Source organism: Erpetoichthys calabaricus, chromosome 18, assembly GCF_900747795.2.
Source record: "Erpetoichthys calabaricus chromosome 18, fErpCal1.3, whole genome shotgun sequence".
Classification (NCBI taxonomy): domain Eukaryota; kingdom Metazoa; phylum Chordata; class Cladistia; order Polypteriformes; family Polypteridae; genus Erpetoichthys; species Erpetoichthys calabaricus.
Window position 1 is genome coordinate 46685155 of NC_041411.2, and position 24978 is coordinate 46710132.

Here is a 24978-nt window from a genome sequence, read left to right on the forward strand (position 1 = left end):
TGATAAAAGAATTTGAACAACATATAAGAAGTGTATAAATTATTAAACAGTAAAACATTAACATTTAAGAAGTAAAGTTACATTAAGTACTACTGCAGTGCCTTCGGGTATACCTCATTTTTTGTTTGCCCATTACATGCTTAAATGTATACATTTTTTGGTGCACCTACCCGAGAAGACGCGACATATAACCGAGCGTGGGAGAAGCATGGATTTTAAACACGCGTTGAGTTCATCTGCTGGTCTCCCTCGTGGAATAACTGGTAATGTTTGACTAAAATCTACAGCGAGTAAAACGACATTACCTCCTATTTTTTTTTTTACGATCTCTGAGATCTTGCTTTTTTCGGTTCAAGGCTTCATAAGCTCTTTTATGTTGTATGGTGTACTTATCCCAAACCATCATCTTTGAATGTTGCAAGACTTTCGCCTTGTATGTAGATTGGGGTAATTACATTCATTGCATTCCTAGTCTGAATCACAATCTGATTGTATGGGTGGTTACCTGGCACTGTAGGGTTGCCACCCGTCCTTTAAAATACGGAATCGTGCCGCATTTGAGAATGAAATTGCGCGTCCCGTTTTGAATCAATACTGGACGGGATTTATCCCGCATTTTTTTTATCATTTTTTTTTTAAAGCAGCGTCTCATGCAAATCATCCCACACGCATTTTATGAAGATGCCTCCTTTCCTACTTTTGATTGGGTAATACTTGATGTCATCGTTAGTTTGATTGGTGTTTTTAACTGTCCAGTGAGGAGGGCGTGTCTTTTAAGTAGAGTCTGCAAATTGTTGGCACTGAGATGTGGCGTCAGCGCCATAGTTGAAGCCCCTAACGTTGCGGTCAGCAAGTCGGCTAACATCCGCCATGTGCCGTCTTTCAGTTGCGAGAAGCAGATCATAGAATGGTTGAAACTGTTGCCCCTAACGTTGCGCCACGGCGTGTGGTTCGTTTATATCTCGTGTCTTCTCATTAAACTTTTATCTCGCGAATATGTTATTGCAATCCGCAGCGGGAGCGTTTCTATAAACTTAATTTAAACTTACGTTTTACACCGTGCTTTGTTTCCCTTATGAACATGCTTGTATGCTTAACTCGCTCCGTTCTCAATTGTTTAATTAATTTTTTGCTCTTCGCTGTTTGCGGCTGTTCCTCCATTTCCCCCTACTTCGTTCTTTTATCTCGCGAATATGTTATTGCAATCCTTAACGGGAGCGTTTCAATAAACTGATTGAAAATAGTTTTGCATTTACCTTTTTAGTAAAAGGCGAGCTTTTAAGCCTGAGAAATCACCCCGTAAATGCACACGTTTAATTGCACATGTGTTAATATGTATGCTTACACAGTATTAAAAGACAGTCAAAAATTAACGTCATTTACCTTCGTTCCCGCGTGTGACTCGTGCTGTAAATGTCTTCCTTGTTTTTAGTTCACGTGATTACGTAGGAGGCGTGATGACGCGATACGTGACTCCGCCTCCTCCATTACAGTGTATGGACAAAAAATATGTTCCAGTTATGACCATTACGCTTTGAATTTCGAAATGAAACCTGCCTAACTTTTGTAAGTAAGCTGTAAGGAATGAGCCTGCCAAATTTCAGCCTTCCACCTACACGGGAAGTTGGAGAATTAGTGATGAGTGAGTCAGTCAGTCAGTGAGTGAGTGAGTGAGTGAGTGAGTCAGTGAGGGCTTTGCCTTTTATTATTATAGATTATATGTAAAAATTATTGGTGTTTCTCTATATATGAATAAATCTATGTAAAAATTATTGCTGTTTCTCTATATATGAATAAATCTATGCAAAATGTATCTTAATTTTTCTCTATACATCATTTTAATTTTCTATTTAAATAGGTTAATATATTCAGATATGTTGGAGGGCAGCAAATTGAAGCACGCCCCGCCCAGAGCGGCATGTACTCGAGCAATGCCACTGCCTGGTACACACCAGAGTTGCCATCAAGCTGTGCACTGTGACTCCTCTTGATGATATCCAGGGTGCCCTGCGAGATGAAACACCTCCTTCTGGGAACACTGGTAACACCAATCCAACCCCCAGCAACCTTCAGGGTCTTGTCATGGAAGGTCTCCCACTTCACATTAAGATCAGCAGTTGCAGCCTAGTCTGTCAGCCTGATCTTGGAGTCTGGCTAAGTCCATGCTCATTTTCCTAGTAGGTGGTAGCCTACTGGACCTATGCTGGATCTTCAGAATAGCAACAACAAGTCTGTGGTCACAATTCACAAACTGTGCAATTCTGTAGACCCTGCAGTTTTGTAAGAGCCTCAACAAGGTTCCAGTGATCTGCAGTCCCCGACCTTTAACAAAGTCAAGGAATGTGGAGCCACTTTCATCATGGTTGCCAGACCCATGGGGACTGACACAATCCTCATAGCCAGCCCTGTCAGAGCCCATGGTCATATTGAAGTCACCCATGACCACAGGAGTGTCACTTCGTGGGCACCCATCAACCACAGAGTGAAGTTGCAAATAAAATGTCTCCCTCACCGCGGTGGGAGCATACACTGAGACAACAGACAAGGTACCCAGAGAGTGCCTTAATCTGAGTCTCATAATACGCTCGTTGAAAGGAATGACATCGGACACCATTGGAACGAGCCAATCTGCCAAAGCAACAGCTACTCCCCGAGTATGACAGACATCAGAGCAACCAGACCAGTAAAAGGTGTACCCACCTACAGAGATCTGGCCAGTCCCAGGTCGTTGTACCTCAGAGAGGCCGCCACTGAAATGCAGAGTTTACAAAGCTCCTCCGACAGTAGTGGAAGGTGATAATTATGCTGGAGAGACAAGATGTTCCATGTGCCTACCCGGATAGGCCACCATTGGGACCAGAGTGCTGCTGCGCAGTGGACGATGGCTCAACACCACACCAGTTCCGATCCTCCGGGCCTGACTCCACTGGCTCTCTGACGGTTTTGACTCTTCCGGGGATGAGGCTCCCGTGGACATTCCCTCATCCCCGCTCCCGCAGAGAGTAGAAAGGAGTCCTGTCTGTCATCTCGGAAGTGCGTGAAATTGTTTTTACGGTGGCTGAAGTGTCAGTCCTGCCACCAACTACTATGATTTCCCTGCAAGTTGGAGGACTGCTTGCAGTTTAACATCATACCCAGGACACAAAGCTCTTCCATGACAATTAAAAAGAATCATACAAAGGAGGCCAAAAAGGTTGCATTAATATACAAGTGAACCAAATAAGACAGTGATAGTTACTGGGAGGACAAAACATAGAAAATAGAAACTAAGTAAAGGGGTGACTCTCTGTTTACTTGGAACACCAAATTAGATTAGATTGTAATTTCAAACCTGGCTTTATTATATTTTTAAAATTATTCACCTAATATCATTAGTATTTGGTCACTTTTTCTCAGGTATTACAGCACAATAGACAATTCCACATAGATATATCAAAGTCCTCTATGTGACGCATGGGAAACCATCTGCTAACTACATGTTTTGGCACAAAGTCATTGCTTTATGACTGGGATTTATAACTTTCAAAGAAATGGACTAGATTACAATCTGGTACGTAGCCAGAAAATAAAGTAAAAATAAGAGAAAAATTAAAGAATGCTCCAGGGTAATGGTCAGGCTATTAATGAAGTATATCTTTTTATATTAGTTAACAATGTAGTGTCAAATACAGGCACAAATCAGATAACATTTGCATATATTGTAACAACAAAATAAATGCACAAAATGTGATGAGTAGTAAAAACTATGGTTAATTTTGGACACTGGTAAAACTAGCAATTAACTACAATTATAAAATGTGCAATGCTGAATAACATTAGAAGCTCCATGGCTGATGCTAATTGGCTTTATGATTATAAATATTTAATTACTTCATCAGTGTGGACTTCACGTGCCTGTCCTTCCTTGACGTTTCCTAAATTACTTCACTTCAAATACCTATGTTTTTGCAACTCTGAAACTCTAACCTAAAAACGTGATCAATGATATTTTACTTTGCTTTTTTACTTGAAGGAACCTGTATTCCACCTTCAGCAACTCTATTAAACATTGGTACTTAGGTGTGAATTATTGTCTTTCTCCTCACGTTTGCACTTGACTGCCTATGCATGTCCTTTTCACCTCGACAGATACTCTCCAGCTGCTGTTACAAACAATATTGCTGTCTGTCTTCAGATACAACTATGAAATAATCAATGAAAAAACATCTAATTTAAGAATTGCTCATATTGTTTCATTATGAGTGATGAAGTAAAGAGCAAATCTGAAAACTGTCAGCACTCCAGTTACAGTATTTTAGTTAGGTAAAACACTACTATAAACTTGAAATGGAATTGAAATATTTTTCCACCCACAATTGTAAAAACAAAGTACATAGCCAGAATGGACTACAAATGCAGAAGGGAGAACAAATGAAGTAGAACATAGTGGACAGAGATACCCAGTCACGAGTGAAGGTGGCTTTGGTGACAGCAGCTTTCTCGCTAAGTTTTCTGATACTACAGACTGACAATGAATAAATGCAAATGGGGCTATTCCTTCTTAAAGATGTGACACTAATAAATAATTATATCATTGTGGTAATAAAAATAATTCAAAGGACTTCTTTTTATAACAAAAAATAAAACATACAATTGTTTAATTCAATTAATATAAAAGTCTGTATTTTCTGAGCATTTTATCCTTGTCTGGAACAAAAAGAACTTCACCACTGCCTCAATGAACAGGCACTCCTGAACTAGAGGACCATTTATCAATATCCTGAGACAAGCTGCAATATGTTTCCCTTTTAGCTGATTCCTAAAGTCTATTGTCACCTCTAATTGAGACTGCAGAATGCATTTTTAAAATGATAAAACCTGTTAAAAGTACATTTTTGAAATAGTGTATCTTAAAATTGAGAATCATTCTGTGCAACCCCAGTTACAGAATATAGATAATTTCTACATCATTTATGATGATATGACTGATATTCTGTTTGGACTCAGCTTTGAAGTACATTATTTAATAGAGTATAACTCAAAAGCATGTATTTTATGTATTCCACTAGACAACCTATTTGCAGTGTGCCCACTTCTAAATGTCAAAGCAATTTAATGAATTATGGTAATTTTCGTCAAATCTGGATGTTGCAATGCCTTTACCCAATTTGCCTAATAATTTCAATTGGAGGAGAACATTAAAATAGTAGGGAAATGCAAAAAGTATGTAGAGACGTATGATGTCATCACATTTCATCCATTGTAATGTAATGGACTGCTACAATAATGTTATGTATTAACTGTTTAATGCTAAAATCAAGCCGCATCTGGAGAACTGAGTAAAAGATGACAGACTACACTATGAAAAAAAAATATATACACATATCAGCAATAGGATCCACGTACAGAAGCACATACACAGACTGTAAGACCAAGTAACATTGTCCTCTTTGGACATGACCTGAAGCCCCCTTTACTGACCCTTAACATCAAACTCCCACTGTAGCCAAAGAGTGTGATCTCTGTGGATCTACAATGCATCATCTTGATCTCTTATCTTTAAAGCAAGTATCAATTACAATAAAATGATCTTTCTATTGGTATACTTAGGTTCTACAGGTCAACATTTGTCAACCAAAAACTACTGTATGTGGCAATTATCACACAAAAGACTGGGCTAATGAGAACATCAAGAAGCTAAAGGCAAAATGCCCACTCCTCCCTTAATAACCCAATCTCACCTCTCTCTCTCTCTCTCTGTGAAGCCCTGCGTTAAACTTCTGATCCATAGCAGGACCCCAATACTCAGAGCATGGCCTGCAACAAAAGGCCAGAGGAAAAGAGAACCTGAAGGACTGTAAATGTAGTAAAGCAGAAGATGCAAGCAAACCAAAAACGAACTGGACAAAGGAACACAAAACATGCTCATCCTTCTCTTTCCAGATATGCCAGTAAACATCTCTGTTTACTCATTCTGGAAAATTCTTTACATACAGAAATAATTAAGATGGTGGGATACCATTCATAAGTTTGTACTACTTTTATAGATGAATATGCTTCCACTTCTGTCTTCCTTATGTTATAATCTTACTATTTTGCTTATTACAGCACACATGCTTGGGTCATTTTTTGAAAAATAGCCTTACTGTCACGTGTGGCCCAAAAACGGAGAAAGGCAAGGCTGATTTGTGTGCACTTTTACCTATTAATTAACTTTTCTTAAACTGAAATTCGCATTTCTTCCCTGTTCTAACAATCCATTTAGAACATGAGACATGGATATCCCACAGATTTAGAGTATTTCCTATTGAAAAGTTTAGGGAACTGAACCTATTTAAAGACAGACGGCCATATGAACTGCTACCCTAGCTCTTCAAAATTCAGTCAGCTGACAAATATGATGATCCATATTTCATTTAGCTAAAGAATAAATAATTAATTTGATTAAACCTTTGAGAAATAAGGAGAAACAAAATCAAAACAGATCCCAGATAGCAGTTCATACAAAGATTAAGTAGTTTAGGGGAAACCTTAACAGATTAAAAAATGCAGTGTGAGCCAAAATGAAGTACCACATTTCTCAAGGTCATTGCGTGAGGTAGAGGCAGCCGACTTGGTTGGGGTGCAGGTCCTTTGATAGGGATCCCTTGTAGTTTTCAATTGGCAACATGCCTTGGTCAGGTGCGCACTGTGCTTTTGCTGTTGAAGCATTCTTCAAAAAAATGAATCCATCATCACTAAGCAATGCGATTTCGGAATGCAGTTCAGCATTCCTCCTAACAATGACGTCCCAAATTGGAAAACAATTCCTCAGTGGGTGGTTGGTTAAATTTAGACAGACGGTTACAACATTGTAACGGCAACAATTTTGCAGTCTCCTAGACATTCAGAGTGCAAGCTTGCTTTCGCCTTAGGCATTTCCAACACACCTTTGAGGAGGATATTGCATGAGGACCTTAATTTCCATCCATACAAAATGATGGTAGTGGAGAATCTCACTGAGAGAGGCTGGGAGAGCAGTAGAGAGTTCTGGGCAAATCTTCTGCAAACCGTTCATCAAGATGCCATCGTCATGTGCAGTGAAGATACACATTTCCATTTGAATGGTTGCGTAAATAAGCAAAACTTTCACTATTGGGCTGAAACCAGCCCTCGTGAACTTCATCAGAGACCCCTGCACAGTGAGCGTGTTACAGTTTGGTGCACCATTGCAGAATTTGGTATTGTAGGCCCTTAGTTTTTCAGGAGGTGGGAGAAACAGTCACCATCACTTCAGAATGTTACACTGAAATGCTAGAGAACTTGTGGTGTGGTGGATACCTAGTTTCAACAGGATGGAGCAACAGCTCATATGGTGCGAGATCCATGCAAGTTTTGCAGGAGATGTTTCCGGGGAAGCTGATCTCCCTGTGTGAGATGGTGGCCTTCACATTCGCCTGATCTCAATCCGTGTGACGTCTTCTTGTGGGATTATCTCAAGTCGAAGGTCTACACACACCAACCTCAAATCCTTGAAGCCCTCAAAGACACTATTCTCCAAATTGCCGCTGTTCCTCTTGAAATGGCCGAATGAGTCATGTGAGTGTTCAGAAATCGTCTCAGTGAGTGTATCGCTAACGATGGCCACCACCTTGAAGACATCATTTTTAAAACACAGTGAAAAAAAATCTATTTTGTATGCCCTTTCTTGTGTCATAATGAAATTTATTTTATTTTGTAGCGTTTTTTTAGAATAAACGTTTGAAACGCGGTACTTCTTTTTGGAGAAGTTCTGACTTCTTATTTAGATGCTAATTAAACCAGATTTACAAAATGCTCTCATTTTTTAAATTTCAGCATGTTCCTAATGAGACCTATTTAACACCTTTAGAATGGTACAACTTTGCTTACTATTATTGCAAATCCTGTAAGGTAGGTATCCTTAACTACAGTCCTGTAGGGTTGCAAGTTTTTGTTCCAACCAGTTTTCACAATTAAACACCAGACTTAGCAGATAACAAAACTTGGCATTTAATTATATGGTTTGTTGGTGTTTTAATTCTGCTAAGACAAACCTTTATCACATTTTAAAAACAGTATCCATATCTTTTGTAGTCCAGAATAGATTTGTACCCCTTGGTCCTTTCATTCTCTTGTATTTATTTCTAAACATTTTATTGACATAGACACTTCATGATGCATATATACACAGGTTTAAATGGAAGCATGTTAGCTGGAGAGCTGGTGGTTGGTTCCTTTGTCATTTGAACCTCATTATGAACTAATGGCTGGTTAAGAAAACAGGCAACAATTAAAACAGAATTGAAGCTGTTTAAAATTATAATAGGCAATTAAATGTTCAAAATCATAACAAATGAGTTAATTAAAGGCAGGCCCCCGAAAAAAACATTCCTTTAGTAGTAAAAAAGAAATTGATTAAATCAAAAACCTGTAGCCACTGGACATAACTGAGTAGCTGTGCTGCAGAGCTTTGATTCATTCCTAATTTTGCTGCAGTGCACAGAAAGTGTCATAATGTGAAGAAACATCATGTTCCAAAGGACAAATGTTTAGTGTAGACTATGAAATGAAGGTACCAGAAAGGGACTAAACAAAGAACAGTCAGAACCACTAAGTCAAAGAAACAATTGCCAAAACACATTAAAAAAAATAGAACTGCCAAACAGAAAATCAAAATATTACTAACTTCCTTTACTACTTGCCCTAAATAACCAGATATTTTGTGTGTGTGTGTGTGTTTTTATATACATAAATGAAGCATGCCACTGTTCTTAAATACTTGCCAGTAAATTACATCATGTGGCATCACGTGTGGCAAAGCAGCATCATTGATACAGTAAAACTAGCAACAATAATACCTCAAGAAACAAAATGAAAACATTAATCAGCAATTGGTACAAAACTAGGAGCATAATAACAGGATATGTTTTTCCAATTAATCACAACAATTCAATATAAAGCCACAAAATGGCAATTTGTTTTCATTTTATATTTTAACCATGATGGGGATGACTGGTAAAAAGTTGTCAGTTTCTGTTTATTTCTGTTCTTTAGGTCTGCAGCCTGGCAGGTACACTTTTACTTTAGAGAAAACTTCATTCACAAACCACAAAATCAAAAAAAAATTATATTTACTGACAAGAAAAATGTAATATAGATATTTATAAAGAAGGAAGTGGAGTGACAGGTATCCTGGCCAAGGTGGTTGGTGATACCTTCTCTGGACAGGGGGTCACCACAGAATAACTGAGGAAGCCTGTCTCTCATAGTATCCCAACCCCTGGAAGGTTGGGTGGCAGCATCGCTCTAGTTTGGTTCCAATTTGGACGCCTGCAGAGCCATATAGGGACTGGAGTTCTGGTGGGCATCCATGATGGGGGTTCTTGGGTGCCAGTAAAGGGAGCTGATAGTTACAGGCTCCCCAGTTCCCAACAGGTTCTGCCTGACCTGGAGGTGTTTCCAGGAGGACATATTGTTACACCGGAATTACTCCAGGTCCACGGCTTAAAAGGAGCTTCTCCACCTCTGCCAGGGAGTCTGAGTTGGGACTGGAAATACACAAAATTCGCCTGTAGTGGAGCGGAGGGGAGAAAGAAAGAAAAGAAAGAAGGATACGAATATGTTGTGCTCTTTACAAAGAAGTTTAACAAAGGTACTTTGACAAATAAATTAACCTTTGTTGGACTCTATGTTGGCAGTTGTGTCTGGGACTCTGATACACTTCCTAGTGTAAAAAGTAGAACACAGAATGTAGAAAAATAGTGACACACACAGTACATCTCACATTATCTCAATATCTTTATCCACATCCTCAAGTGATGTACAAAGCATTGGGGCTCAACCAAAATAAAAGTTGAGGAAAATATCCATGAAGTGCTCTAAAAAACCTTAAATAATACTCATGCCACCTTAGAATAACTTCATGATTACTTTCACATTTTGTTTTGTTATTTAAAAGTAATAATGCACTCATTTTAATGCTGAAAATCATGTTCAATTTCAAATTTATTTTCATATGTACAGAGGATAGTGAAATTATTTGCATGTGTGACCATTAAATGGCAAAAGTTTTCTACTGTTTGAGATGAAAATATAAAGCATAAAAGGTAAATAATTACCCTATTTCTGAAAGAGTCATTTCTCACTGGATCCTCAGCTGCCAAGGAAATACTGCTTAGCAGAATGAAGAAGAGAATTAAGTTGGTGAAAATGTTGTGGTTTACAGTCTTATGGCAAAAAATGCGGAATCTGAAAAGAGATAAAAAATACATAGTTTTTAGTAGTTGATGTAAAACAAAAGATTTTACTGCTATTTCATTACTTTGACAAAGTTTGTGGATGATGGAAATTCAAGATTATTCACCAAAGCTTATTTAATATACAGTAATCTAGCAGTGCAAAGATAACGTCAGTATACTTGTAACGTGAGTGTCTGAAAGATTAATTATCTGCTTAGTGTTACTGATACTGTTGAACATTTTTGTATGTCATTAATTTTTTATTTCTGATCATTTAGGGTTTTATCATTTTGATGATGTTATGACATTTTATGCACACCCATTTTACATAATTTAACATCTATAATGATTTGTGGATGCTATGCATGTTATGAACATGTCATGTGACTTTTTACATCATGGCGACTATGGCATAAAAGATGGCAGCACACATTTCACTGTGTCCAAACTTAAAGAGTATTTAAGAAAACAACTTCAGAACAGACTAGTGCTTGAGCAAACTAACATGTTATTTCATTTTGACTTTAACTTTGCTTTACTAACTAAAACTTTGGAGAAAGAATTTGCTAATATGCATGACATTTTGTTTTGCTCCTTAAAAGAAAGGCATTTTTTTGATCTCTGTTATTCATGATCAAAATCTGTTTGATAGGACAAGCTATACATTCTGTTTCAATCTGCCACCCACAGATTGAGGATCATTTGCGCCAAAATAAACAAATAAAAATCAATTGATAAAACCCTGCTAAAAACCTGCTAATTTTTTCTGGTTTCTTCTGATGGCACATTTTATAAAGAGAGGACTTAAATTCCTGAAATACACAGTGATTAATTAGTCTGATTTGTCTTTCATCCCATAAAACCATGTAATTATTAAATTGTGTTTTAAATATGTTATAATGTGCACAAACACATTTTTGTCTAAACAAACAGCATGTCTCAATGTAGAGGTCTATATTCCCTTGGGACCTGACTCAAGGTTTTATGGCATGGGAAGTGAGGGGGTTGGGCATCAAGGGTGTCAACCTGGTCCTGGGCTACTTTTACCTTAAAAGTGAAGAGCCACCAATTTAAGCGAAACTGAATGTATTTCCCGTTGTTAAAATATTCGCAAAACTATCCTAGTAAGGACTGTTTGCTTTGATGGGTCCGAATTGAACCTCATATTCTCATTTTTTAAGATCCTTCAGCATGCACGGCTCATCCCGGCATAGTCTGACCTACTGCTGCTGAAACTTGCCTGCCTCTCTCACATGCAGAGTCACTACACAAAGTAAAACTGTACCTATATTGCTTAAGGACGTCTTCATTTCTGGTTTTGTTTCATTGTATATTTCAGGCACTGCTGTATCAGAAGAAAACCACCATGATGTTATACAGTAATGTACCTCTGTTTCAATGTATAAATGATGTTTTGAAAGCTTGCTTTTACTACAATACTGTAGAGACTGTGGAATAATAAAAATCTTAATATATTAAATAATAGTTGAACAAAGAATCTTGGGCTGAGGACCTTTTGACCTAGTTCAAGGGAGGGGAAGAAGATTTCGTGACTATGCCTTAGTGCAATGAAATTTTTGTACTTAGATAAACAAGTCTAAAATGCCTTGATGATTACTATCTGTGTGCATTTGGGTGGATGGAAAATATATTATTATGCAACCCAGCTTATGCTACGAAATTGTATATGTACATATTTGCAAGTATAAGAATTCTTTGTGTTAACCATATGAATGCATTAAGATTGTTAAAAAATAGAAACCATTAACTGTATAATCATTTAACAGTATAAGTATATTACTAGTTTGTATTAATAAGCTATGGATTAATTGTTTATTAATTAGACTTACATATAAAAATTAAGTGTGTATCCAAAACTAAAAGGACAAACTTGCAACACTTCTGTCAAACTGCTGACCTTTTAGTCTGTACTCAGGAAACTGTTAATCTTAACAAACATCTAGGATTGTAAAATCAACAGCAACAGGCTTTTTCACTTCTCCTTTAGTGGTTCAACAAATGTGTTGTAATTTTTGGGCATATTACTGAATCCCCCCAAAGAATTGTGTAACCTTGTCTCATGGTAAGCTATCTCTGTAAGATATAAAAATTTCTGTTATAAAAAGGAAACTCACCCCCCCCCCACCCCCCAAGATTGGGCTATTGCTGATGACTGTCAGTGACACTAGCTGACAGGGCTGGAGTGGTCTCTCTGCCACCAAGAATAAAGAAATTGCTTTTTACTCTACATCTGCTGTCTGCCTGCTGTTTGCCTCGAACCTTCATCCACAAGACAGACATACTTGCAAATAAAGGATGCAATGAGATTCGTTATCTGTTTCTCACTGTCACAAGTGCATTTGTTGGCTTGTTAACATTTTGCAGATTGGGCTTCATCCTAGCTTAACTGCAGGTGTTGTCAAGTAAGATGCACATATATATTAACGGTATTTACACACAATCTTATTTCTCTATGGCAGATTTTTCAAGTTGCCATGTTCAAGTTGAGCTTTGTGTTGAGTGTGTAAAATCCAAAGCGACTCCTGGTTTAGCATTTGAAATGGAAAGTGCTGCATGAACCTGGGGATGAACTATTTTTCTTCTGTGACACAAAAAAGGTCCTTTTGGCACCCAGTAGATGAAGTTAGCACACATGCGTACCTTCCAAAAAAAGCTAACCATGTGCAAAAGAGCAAATTATGCATTATTATACAAGTGCAAGTAATAGACTGTAGAATAACACATTTACTTTTGTTGGAAAGAGGATATTTAATAATGTAATTTGTTTGGACAAATTATCTACACTACTCTAGAAATACATATACAAATAGAACTATAGTTTCACCTGTGTCAATTTTCTAGTCTTGGGCATAAAAAAAAAAAAAGTTTTTTAGTTTTAGATGAACGCGGTAGTCTAAAATTGTTGTCCTCAAAATTTTTGCAACTGAACAGATTTTTTTCCCACCCCAGCATACATGTCTTGATGAACTTATACATATTTTCTATTTCTGGCATATGTAAACGGGTGCATTTTTTTTTGTTTTTGTACGATATCAGCGTACACAAGCCATGTTTCCATCAACCTTCTTAATGCACATTTTGAAATTGCAGAGAAAAACAAAAACATTTTTCCACATGAATTTCGAAAAAAACTCTCAAAATTTGTAAACAGTTTATACGCTCGCTTGAGGTGGTTTTTGGGGCAATTCGACAAAGCAATATTTCATAAAACTGTAATGGAAACAGTTTTTTTTTCAAATTTAGGTCACAAGACATGAATATGGCAGCATCATGAGCACTACCGGGTGATCAAACACAAATGTCATTGATCATTAATCTGTCATCAAGAACCGCCTGCAGAACAACAGATGTCAAACATAATCAGGGATATGTGAGCCGTCAATTGCACCATACACCTGAGGTATTTTTTCACATCAGGTAAAGTGATGTATTGCCTCATCAGATTGAAGAATATGGCCTGACACACCCCATATACACACCTGCGAATGGTGGTGTTGCTCACACCAAAAGTCTTGGTAATAACCTTGTACTCAGCACAGGTAGACAGTGTGATAGGCATGCACTTTTCAGTTGGGACTGTCTCCCTCCGTTATGCCATGGGACACAAGTGGGCCTATGGAGCTGCATAATTCCATGGATGTTGAGCTGCTCATCCAAAAATTCTGTACCCACAACTTCTTAGAAAAATCACTGTGGACAATTTCAAAGAAATCCAAAATACATGGCTTTTGCCAAGTATAGGTAGTTTGCCTTCCCTTCATCGTATTCACTCTCTCTCATTGCCTCTGATTAAAAACGAACATGGCGACTGTAGGCGCAAGTGAAATAACAGAATCGACACCCATCATATCGGTCACCTTTTTAATTTCTGGTGATAAAACAAACTTTATTTGTATAAAATTGCTCAACAGGAACACAGACGCATTTGCGTTTTGACGACTTGTCAGAACTGTTCCTGCTATTTTACTCATAACTGCAATGGAAACGCAGCTACTGATACACTGAAACGGGAGATGGTGTGGAATGTAAAGTAGGAGTTTTGGTCTATCATGATCCAACCCTTGTTACTGTTGCATATCTGTTCAATCGGTAGAGTTCTGTTTGTGGCCCCAATACCCCAAAAAAATTAATCTCACTAAAAATAGAGTACAATTTCTAAAGAGAACCTTGATACACTAAACGAATGGAGCTGTGAACTTCATTGTAATGAAGTCTGTTACACTGTAAGAATAATTTTAATGCATTAAAAATTATACTACAATATTATTTATGCATATATATATATAATATATTTAAAATGTAAAGCTTTTAGTTATAAGGCAAGGTTAGAGATCTTTATTTAGTTCAAGAGAGGTTTTTCTTCATCTGTTTGTTGAGCCTCATAATGATGTACGTACTTGTTAGTGTGGCTGAAGATAAAGAAGGCACGGGCTTGAGGCATAGGAACAACTTTTTCCTTTAGATGGAGTTCAGAGAGTGGCCGAGGTCGAGGACCAACAGGCATATCAGGTTCTTCCTCTTCATCACCTACAAACACAGACAAACAGATAGCACTAAAATTTAAATTATTACAATTACAATTTTCTCAGAAAATCATTTTACCTAAACCACCTCACAAAAAGTAGACTATTATAATTATTTTTAAACCTTAGTACAAAATAAAAAACATCAACAAAAAATAAACAGGTGATGTTTCAGAGGGACAGTATAATTCTACAGACCGGGAGTGGGAAAGAACAAGACCGCAATCAAATAGAATGGTCTCAGAAACCTCATCCCATGACTTGAACTGAGACAAGGCATTACGCAGACCAAAAGATAATAAGAAATTCTACTAAAAACACACAGAGACACTAGAGACTATAGGAAGAAAGGTGGAGAACCATGCAAGAATCTGTAAGTCAAGACAGGAGTTTTCAATTAGATGCCAGCAGCATTAGGAATTTAGGTGAGAGAGTGAAATAAAAGAATCTTGTGGGTAATATTAAGAAAAGAATGCACTATTGTGGCAAAAGTTACTTGGATTAAATAGAGAGGTCATCTAGCATTAGCTGGGATCCTCATCAGCTCAAGTAGACTACACAGGGTTAAATAATATACAGTAGGTAGTGAAATATGGTTGGATTTTGAAAAATTTTAAAATAACCAACAAGGTTGCCAAAATGGCAGCAAGAAGGTAACATTATTAAAGACAAAGAGTAGAGAATGTCCTGTAGATGGGCAAAGAGATGGTAATCAAAAGGTCCCAGACTTGAAGAAGTCAAGATTAATGTGATGATTATTCTTCCACAATGAAATGGTAGAAAAGTAGTTGGAGATCTTGGTAAAAACAGGAGCGGAAAGAAATGACTGAACATAAGATCTGGCCAAGGTGAGAAGATTATGGGAAAGAGAAGCCAAGAACAGAAAATTGTGCTTACTGAACAAATACAGAGAGGGATAAGAAAATGCTTAGCAGCAAATCTTGAGGAATAGCTGTTGGGACATAACAAGAAGCAAGTAGTAGTTAACTATATTAAATGTGTTGTAAAGCAAGATTAGAACAGAGGTAGGTGTCCAACTCCAATCCTGAATGACTGTAGTAGCTGTGGGTTTTCCTTCCAGCCACTTTCTTAGTCAGTGTCTGATTTCTATTGTTAAATGACTTATTACCCTTCATTTTGTCTTGTTTTTTAAGACTCAATCATCTGAATTTCTTCTTTTATCCTTAAATGACAGCCAAAAAAAAAGATGTAAAGTGAGCTAACACATAACCAAATTTGGGGCCTCAAACTCCAACTAATTCCACTGCAGCCAACCTCTTAATTAGAAGCTGATTCTATTAATCAATTAAACCCATTACTTATTTACATGCCATGTTGGTGTTCTCATTCTGCAACAGCAGAAATTTCGAAAAAACGGTTGGTTTTCTTGTTTTAAAGAGTACTGTCAAAATGTTTTGTGGACGTAAGCAGACCAACATTACTGAGACTTTCACATTCCTTTATTTTAAGATATTGTATGATGGACACAGGTTAGCTGGTCATGTGTTGTCTTGTTTTGTATCTCACTATCATTTGGCAGAAAATTAAGGATAAAGGAAACAATTAAGGGTTCTCAGTCTTAAACAGTAAACCAATTAAAATTAAGGTAAAATAATCAATTAGCAGCCAAAACTGGTCACTGATTCAGAATGTTTAGAATGAAAACCTGCAATAACTATGGCCCTCCAGGATTGAAGTTGGACACCCCTGGAATTAGGACATCACAGAGGGAACCTGAGTAGAGCCAAGACCATTTTCTACTAAAACTCAAGCAGCTGTTGTAAAATGGCTTTTCCAGAAACCAAACTGCAGTAGACATTGCAGTTAATAAAAAACAAAAACAAAATGTACTTCACAAACTAAGCACTCATTGAATTTTTGATAGAATATTAGAATAGGCATTGGATAATAGAGAGCAAGAAAGTTGAGACTAAACCGTTCTAGTATGTGGAATTTTATTGAATTCATCAAGAAGGATACCTATGGAACGTATGGAATTAGCTTCTACTTGAGTGGGCTGTGCAGTGGATTATTTTCCTACCTAGCGATGTCTTGTTCCAAAAGTTGCCAGTACAGACTCTTGTCTCAGCAACCCTGAATTTGATTAAGAGGGTCTGAGAGTGTTAAAAAAGTATGTTAAGGCCCATCTACACCAGAAGTAAATGCTTACAACTAAACCATAATGAAGACAAACACTTTTAACCTGATAGACAACAGCAGCATTCAATTAAAAACTGAACTACACTCATGGACCTTTTTTCTTTAAATTATGAAATATTTTAAAATGATAAACTGACAGTTTAGTAATATTGGTGACAGTTATAAAACTGGAATAATATCTTTATATGAAATTGAGATATAGATCAGCATTCACCTGAAATGTCACTTCCAGAATATGATTTCTTTTCTTCATTTTCATCAACTGGGAACTCATCCGTTCCAATCTGTTATTTAAACATACATAAAGAAAAGATGTACATCTTTAATTGATTACACGATAAACAGGTAAATACTTTAGCTTTTTCTGTCTCTGAATTTTGATCCAAAACTATGAGATGTTTAAATAATAATAGTCTTTATGTTTTTATATACTGTGCTCTCAAATACTTGCTACTATTTGTATATGAAAAAAGACTTATACATAGTCGCTCTGTTAAATACGAAGGCATTCAAGTGAAAAATGTTCATCTTGATGTGAAAAAAAACATCCACTGTCATAAATTATAAATTAATAGCATATGTTTGAGAATAAACAGAGTTCACCAAAGTAACACTATTAATAGTCTGTATGGACTGAAAGTATTATATTGACGAATACGAAATCTAAAACAAATTACAGAATTGCTTAGTATTAATATCAATGACTTAATAATTTCTCAAATATAAGCTATCGTTTCATTAACACTTCCACTCCTTACACTTACCACATTAGTAAATCCACACTAATGACAAGAGTCTAAAATATGATATCTACTACTTGTATTTTATACCAAACTTCAATTATTCTACAAATAATTAACAAATCATTATTAATTTGCTTTTTCATTGATTCCCTTAAATTAATCATACCTTGTTTGAAAGCAACGGGGGTCTACTACACACTCATAATAATCACATTGTTACAGTATATACAGTTGACTTTTAATCTGGCATGAAATCATACATGTGCCATGTTAAAAAAAAAAAAAAACCTAGTAATTATTCTGAACAAGGAATACCATGTTTCATACATCAATTGAAAGGTCAAAGATTTCAAACGATGCCATCAACAGTCAGTTCAACCGAACACCCAGCCCACACGGGCACAAAACCAACACAATTATCATCTGATTTTTCATGCTTGTACATGTAACTCCACAAAACAAAAGCAAAATTATACAAAAGACATATGATTACATACATCAGGTTGACATGACTGCAACAAGCCATATGCTCGTGTCACTATGTGGAAACAGCGCTGAGTAATCTGACACAAAGGCAGGACATGGAGGACGAGGTTGGCACCTACTATCTGGCGTTTCTGGCAGGAGTTGTTCTTGCTCATTGGATCCTACCTTTTCAAACTTCACACCAATGGATAGTTGAGTCCTATACGTTTCTAACAACACTGTTACTATCTTGTGGCCGTGTTTTTACAAAAGCTGACGTCCTCCCATACAAATCAACCTCTGATGCCAAGCCATTCAGCGGACATTTTGTGTGTTGTTGCATATAATGTCACAAACCAACAGCGAATATAGACATGTTATATATCAGATTCTACTGAATAAAACTAGCTCAAGCTTGTCACTGTGGGATGACGCATTAGCAAGACATTCTCTGTTATAGAGTGACTATGCATGCCAGCTTGGCATTAGCAGTCTGACATTTTTGGTCAGGTTCCTCTGGTTTTGTGGGTTATGCCATTGCATGCTTTATACCATTGTATAGGTGCGACTGAGATGTTTCCAATGATGTAGAACATGCCCATTGTCACACATGTGTGCATGGGAGGCAGCTGAAAGGTCCAAATAGTGACTATTCCATGCCTGACTAGGGGGTGGTGAGGTGCACTGACTTTTTCTCTCAATCCTCTGCAGGCCATTCACGGGAAATCCCACAGGGTTCCAGCACCCGTGATGATGTCACTTCCAGTTTCAGCACCCTGTGATGGCATCACTTCCAGTTCCAGCACCCAATGACGATGTCACTTCTGGTTCCGGCCACCATGATGATGGCACTTCCTGTCCCAATGACATCAACTTCCGGTCCAGACCTTTAAAACCGCCATCTTTGCAACCTGGTTTCAGTTCTATTTTGTACACAACTCAATGATATTTAAGCAGCTAGGGCATAATAAAAGGATGGCTGTCCCAACCCTTATTAAGTCTTCTGTCCATTCTTGTGATGTGTTTGAAAAAAAGAATAAAAATAAACAAAATAAACAAAAATTGTGCTTTGTTTTTGGGGGGTGTGTGCGTGCGTGTGTGTGTGTGCGTGCACGTGTGTGTGTGTGTGTGTGTGTATATATATATATATGTATATGAGAAGCTATTTTTATGTTATATAAATGTTTTATAGCAGTGCTCTGCTTGTTTTTAATTGTCATTCATAAAATACAATAAAGGGGGAAAACTGCACAGAGAAAGGGCAAAGAAAGGGCGAAATATAATGAATCAACAAAAGAGAGTTAAGCATTTAAATCTATAGCAAAAGTAAAAGTATTTCTAAAGGTCATATAAACGTAAACTTCATGCTGCTGTGTTTTTCTGAATGTAGAATAAAAGACAAAAATACCAGCTAATTAAATAAGATCAGTGTTATCAGGTATTGACACTGATTATGAATCTGGTTAGAACAAAAACCTGCAGCCACAGTGGGTCCCCAGGACCGAGTTTGGGAAGCACTGTTTTACAGTATTTTATATACTGTACATTTTATATTATTTATGTTTACAGTTTGGGTATCCCTAACTGTAAAGTTCTAGAGTGGAGAGGGGGTTTTGGTATCCATAGTGCCATATGCTGTGTGTCTGTGTGTTATCAATATGAAACTTTTCACAGGAACAGCTAACAGGTCTGGGAACACCTCAAAGTTGAAAAACTCGCCTGACATTGTCTGGACTTTAAATATACTGTATTTTATAACAAAAATTTGGAAAAATTATAGTGTTGGGCTATGTTTTTTTTGCTATCGTGGTTTCAGTTTTTGAGTAAAAGAATGTTCAAATTTGACACTAAAACAATTTTTTATCACATTTGAGAAGTTATATGTCATATTATTGTGGAAAAATGATTGTCCTTCCTTTTTATTTATTGTATAATAGGCTTTATTATGGTGTTCTCCCCTCAGGTGGAAATTGCTGAAAAATGCCCTCAGGGCATAAGAAGTTGGCACAAAAGAGCTTTGAGAACAAGTCTAAAAGGGATTATATTGAAAATAATGTCAGAAAATTAGGAGGCCAAGGGCAAACAGTACTCCCAAATTAAATAATTTTTCCTTAAAACAGATGGGTAAAAATGTCCATTAAATTATATCAGGTTAAGAAAGCAAAGAAAAGTGAACAAGAGGCTATCTACCAAAATATAACCTGTAATTGAGTCCATATAAACGGTGCACCTACTGACACAATTCAGATGCTTTGTGATATCTTACCTTGATGCTACATAAAAATATCTAATGACGTAATGTCAATAACAAACGCCTGGCATCTTTACCTTATTGTAAAAACTGTTGAATGTAAAAATAGGGACATTATGCTCAGACTAAAAAATGCACTAGTAAGACCACTTCTGGATAATTGTGTGCAGTTCTGGTCGCCACACTACAAAAGATACATAGCAGCACATGAAGCTGTAAGGAAGAAAGCAACCAAGTGTATCTCAGGACTTGAGGACATATCTAACTCTGACAAACTTGGGTAATTATTAAGTTTTATTAGATAATTCAACTTAACGGTTAATCATGTGCTTAAGGGGAATTAAGGGGAAGTGCATTAGTTATGAAGTTAGGAAGCACTTCTTTATGTTGACAGTTATGGAAATTTGGAACTAATGAGGTATGTAGCTTAAGCAGAAACCTAGAGAACCTTTAAGAATTATCAGGATGAGATATTTGGACAGCTTAGCTATTAGCTAAACAAACAAGCTTGACTGACTGAATGCTCTCCGCTTGTTTGTCAAATTTCTTATGTTCTCATAGAATGCAGTGCAATGGCTAATGTCCTTCACTTTTATTTGGCATCATTCTCTTAAATAAAATGATTCAAAATTAAACAAAATGAAATTTACAAAAAACAAGCAGCCTATCAATTTTTGTTGAATTTATTTTTTCAAATCTCAGCTATCACTTAATAACAGATGTACTCATTAATTAACAAGGCACATAGTAAATAAGATCTATTTTGGTAAACAAGAAACTATTATTTTAACTACCAGTTGGTTACCAGATTTTCTTGTACTAGCTTACTAAAATTAACACGCTCAGTTTACCATCATGGTTCTTGACTCATAAGCACTGGTTTGGTCAAAACATTTTTATTACAATGCAGTATTATTGTTTAATGAATGTAAATCAACAAAAAACAACTGGCTTACCTTTATTCTAGTATTTACTTCTCCGTCTGCAGTAATTGACTTTAGCTCAATTTTTTCTTCATTTTTCTGTTGCTCCACTGGTGGCTTCTCATTTTCTGGCTGTTTCTTTGAACTTGCAGTCCTTAAAAAATATAATTAGGGTGAGTCCTATAATTTTTCTTTATTATTTGCTAAGGTTATAACCACATCTACAAATTAAAAATGTATTTTTTTAAATAATTTAACTAGTAATAAATAATCACACAGTAAATTTAAAAAACACTTCTAAATTAATGTTTAGGAAATTCATAGCAATTGTGAATTTACATGTATTTTAAGAGGCGACTTCATGCAACTTCATGTTAAACTAGACCTTTGCTGTTCTGCTAATCACTGCTAGACACAAAGTGAGACAAACAGATTCTAACCACCTCCTCAGTAACTTAAGAGAGGAAGGATTTCTGAAACGTATATAAGAATAGTTTAGAGCTTTCTCTTTTAACAACAAATCACACAACTTGAAAATATTTGGTGAAGGGTAGTGAAGTCAGATACCATTCACATACCTTGCCAATTTCTTTCTCTCCTTCTCTTCTTCTTCCTCTTTCTGGGCTGAAGTAAGGCTTTCAGCATCTGCCAGATTGTCAACAGCAATGGCCAAGAAAACATTTAGCAGTATGTCTGATCATTAAAGGAGTTACGGAAGAAAATAAAACATCTGTAAAATGCAGCAAACCAGCATTTTAAGAATAAGAAAGAATGTAATATTCTAGATAAATTATTAATCTTGTTATTGTAAATTCATTTTCATATTGTCTCACACCAAATCAAAACTTGTAAATAGGACAAATTACATAATAAAGGAAAACAATATACACAGTAATTTGTCTCAAATGTATTTTCAATTAAATTAAATTTGATAATGAGGAATATTAAGGGACTATGAAGTTCAAAACAAAATAAAAAGCAAGTTAACTAAATATTACAGAAATGGGAGCATGTAATACATACCTATACATTCTCAAACTCACCTAATGCAATTCAGGGGCTGGTGCCTATCTCAGCAGTGCAGGGCACAAAGCAGGAAGACCTCCTGTACAGGTGCCCACTGTATGGCTCACACATGGACATACACTCACTCACACTGGAGCAAATTTGGAATCACCAATCCATATTGGTGATTCACATACCTAATAGTTCAGCAAAGAGGATACAGTTTCCACAAATGAAAAGAATGATGAAATATATGCAGACCAACATTCCTGGGAAGGATGGACCACCATAGGCTTTAATTCCATCATACATTACAGAGTTCCAGTCTTCTCCAGTTAGAATCTGCCACCAAAAAAGCACATACATATATAAAGGCTAAAGAAGACAGAATTTAAAAATGTATCATGCTTAAAGTCTATAATAGTATAATAACTGTGTAACAACATTAACCAAACAATACAAAAAATATAAAAAGCATGCAAGAAAATAAGTGATTCATTAATAATAATAATAATATTAATAACCTACTTTATTGAATTTTGACAATAAAGAACATTTCAACAATAAATAGAAAAAAACAATCCTACAAATAGAACCTTGGAATAGTGCACACATCAAATTGTGAGAACATTGAAATATGACAAAAAAATCTTTTCAGTTTTGGATTAATCTCCTACAATTTCCTTCTTTTATATTCTGTCCTTTCTGATACAATCTGCCATATACTGTATATATCATCAGTGAACTGAACTGTGATTCAATGTACTTAAAGTCTAAGGCAATGTTCAACATGGACTTAATCTGGATAACTTCAGGAATTCATTTTTAAGGTACATTTCTTTTATATTATCTCCCGGAAAGTGAATAAAATGTTTATTGTTCAGCTAAGGTTTTATTTTGACAGCAAGACACCCACAACATTAACATACAGAAGCATAAATAAATGTCTCAATTCTTTTAATGCTTCTTTAATGTCTTCTTACGTGTTTATTTCTGTACATGCTATCTAACCCCGATTACTGAGAAGAATTCTACGCAAGACAAAAATTAAGTTTATTTCTTGGGCTACTGCAGTTTATGTTTGAATTTGTTCTGCTGGCTATTCTGTTGAAATTAAATACAATCGTTCAGATAGCTGCCTCTAGTTTGATTATTGCCAAAAAAAGTCACCAGAGAATCTCACATGCTTTCCACTTTATACCTTAATGGCACACCTGAATAATAAAAACTGTCATGCCAAGTATTCCTTATACACTATTTCAGCATTTAACACTGCTATTTCATTAGTTATGTCATCAAATCAGATTACCAACCTTTAAATTTAGTGCCAGCCATTGCAACTATTTGAAAAATGGCAGAGGTGGACTTGGAACATCACTACTTCAACATATGAAGATGGTGAGTTTACCCAACTGGTAAATTATGATTAATTTCAAAATCTGCACTGTGTAATAAGAGTGCTTGGCAACATTCAGGGAGCAAGGCAAATGTATAGATACAGATGACCTTTCACAGAATTTCAGTCAGTTTGTAAGTAAAGTCATGTTAGACGTAACAGACAGATGTGTGCAGCAGCACACAGTGAAGCTAAATTCCAAGGTGTACATGAAATCTGAGGTCAGTTATGATGAGCTGCTGGCTTTCTTTGCATGTTTTGTATATCAAGGTATTACTCTAAAGCCTAACATTGAAATGTACTGATCAACAAAACCTTTAGTTAATGGACAGAAAATTAGAAGTGGAAACCTTGTTTATTTCTCTGACAAGAAATTGGCTGTCATTTTGCACAGGAGTAATCTTTGTTTTTTGAAAACTAAAAAGTTTGTTGATGCACTGATGGATAGATTCCTTACAGTCAAAATAAGTTAACAGTGTGTTGTTGTTGTTGACAAATCACTTGTGCTTTAGAAAGCTTGTTTGTTAATGAAGCAATACACATGTTGTACAATGACTGAGTTGACTGCACCTTTACTGATCTACACGTAAACTTTATTGGCAGATTGACAGAAGTGTCCAGAGCAGGGCTATTCAACTATAAGAAATTTGGCTGGGCCAAACATTTTCAGCGGCTGGTAAGCCACAGGTAACAATAAATTTTAAACCAATACAAATAATAGCACTGAATAACAAGAAATGTTTATTCATTGTTTCCTTTTTAACTGTGCTCACATCTGATGCTGGCACATCAAAAAATGCATAAAAAAACAATAAAAAAGCTATAACTAGACGGAATCCGAAGGCAGTAGCAATACTGTTTTTTCCACTTTTGAAATAGAAAAATAAACATTTTGGTCAAATTTGACCTAGGCATATCTCAAAATGCATAAAAAATAGTGCACAGTATTAAAAAAAACATTTATTTTCCTTTTAAAAAAAAAAAAAAACATTTTGCTCACATCTGACCCAGGCACATCTATAAGTGCATAAAATCAAAAACGTGAACAGCATTGTCAATAACATTTGTTTACCTTTTGAAATAAAATATATATTTTGGTCATACCTGTATATGACCCAGGCACATCACAAATTTCATTTAACAGAATAAAAAATAACTATCAATGCTATCAAAGCTATCAGTGCACAAACCCATAACAAGTGATAACTAACACACTCAAATACAATGTCTACTGCACACTGAGGGAGCATAGATTTGCTTTAAATCACCACATG

At 36.2% G+C, this 24978-nt stretch overlaps 1 protein-coding gene across 8 annotated transcripts in view; it reads right to left on the minus strand.

Moving 5' to 3' along the window:
* Positions 1-24978, minus strand: part of cacna1c (calcium channel, voltage-dependent, L type, alpha 1C subunit) — a 1063887-nt gene that overhangs the window by 243269 nt on the left and 795640 nt on the right. For all 8 annotated transcript variants that reach the window (XM_051921415.1, XM_051921414.1, XM_051921413.1 and 5 more), the window contains 6 exons: positions 22530-22650; positions 21882-21996; positions 21337-21457; positions 17136-17205; positions 14636-14765; positions 10098-10227 (listed from right to left, as the gene is read on the minus strand). In XM_051921415.1, the coding sequence (XP_051777375.1) occupies positions 10098-10227; positions 14636-14765; positions 17136-17205; positions 21337-21457; positions 21882-21996; positions 22530-22650 (687 nt within the window). The remainder of the gene's footprint in view (positions 1-10097; positions 10228-14635; positions 14766-17135; positions 17206-21336; positions 21458-21881; positions 21997-22529; positions 22651-24978) is intronic.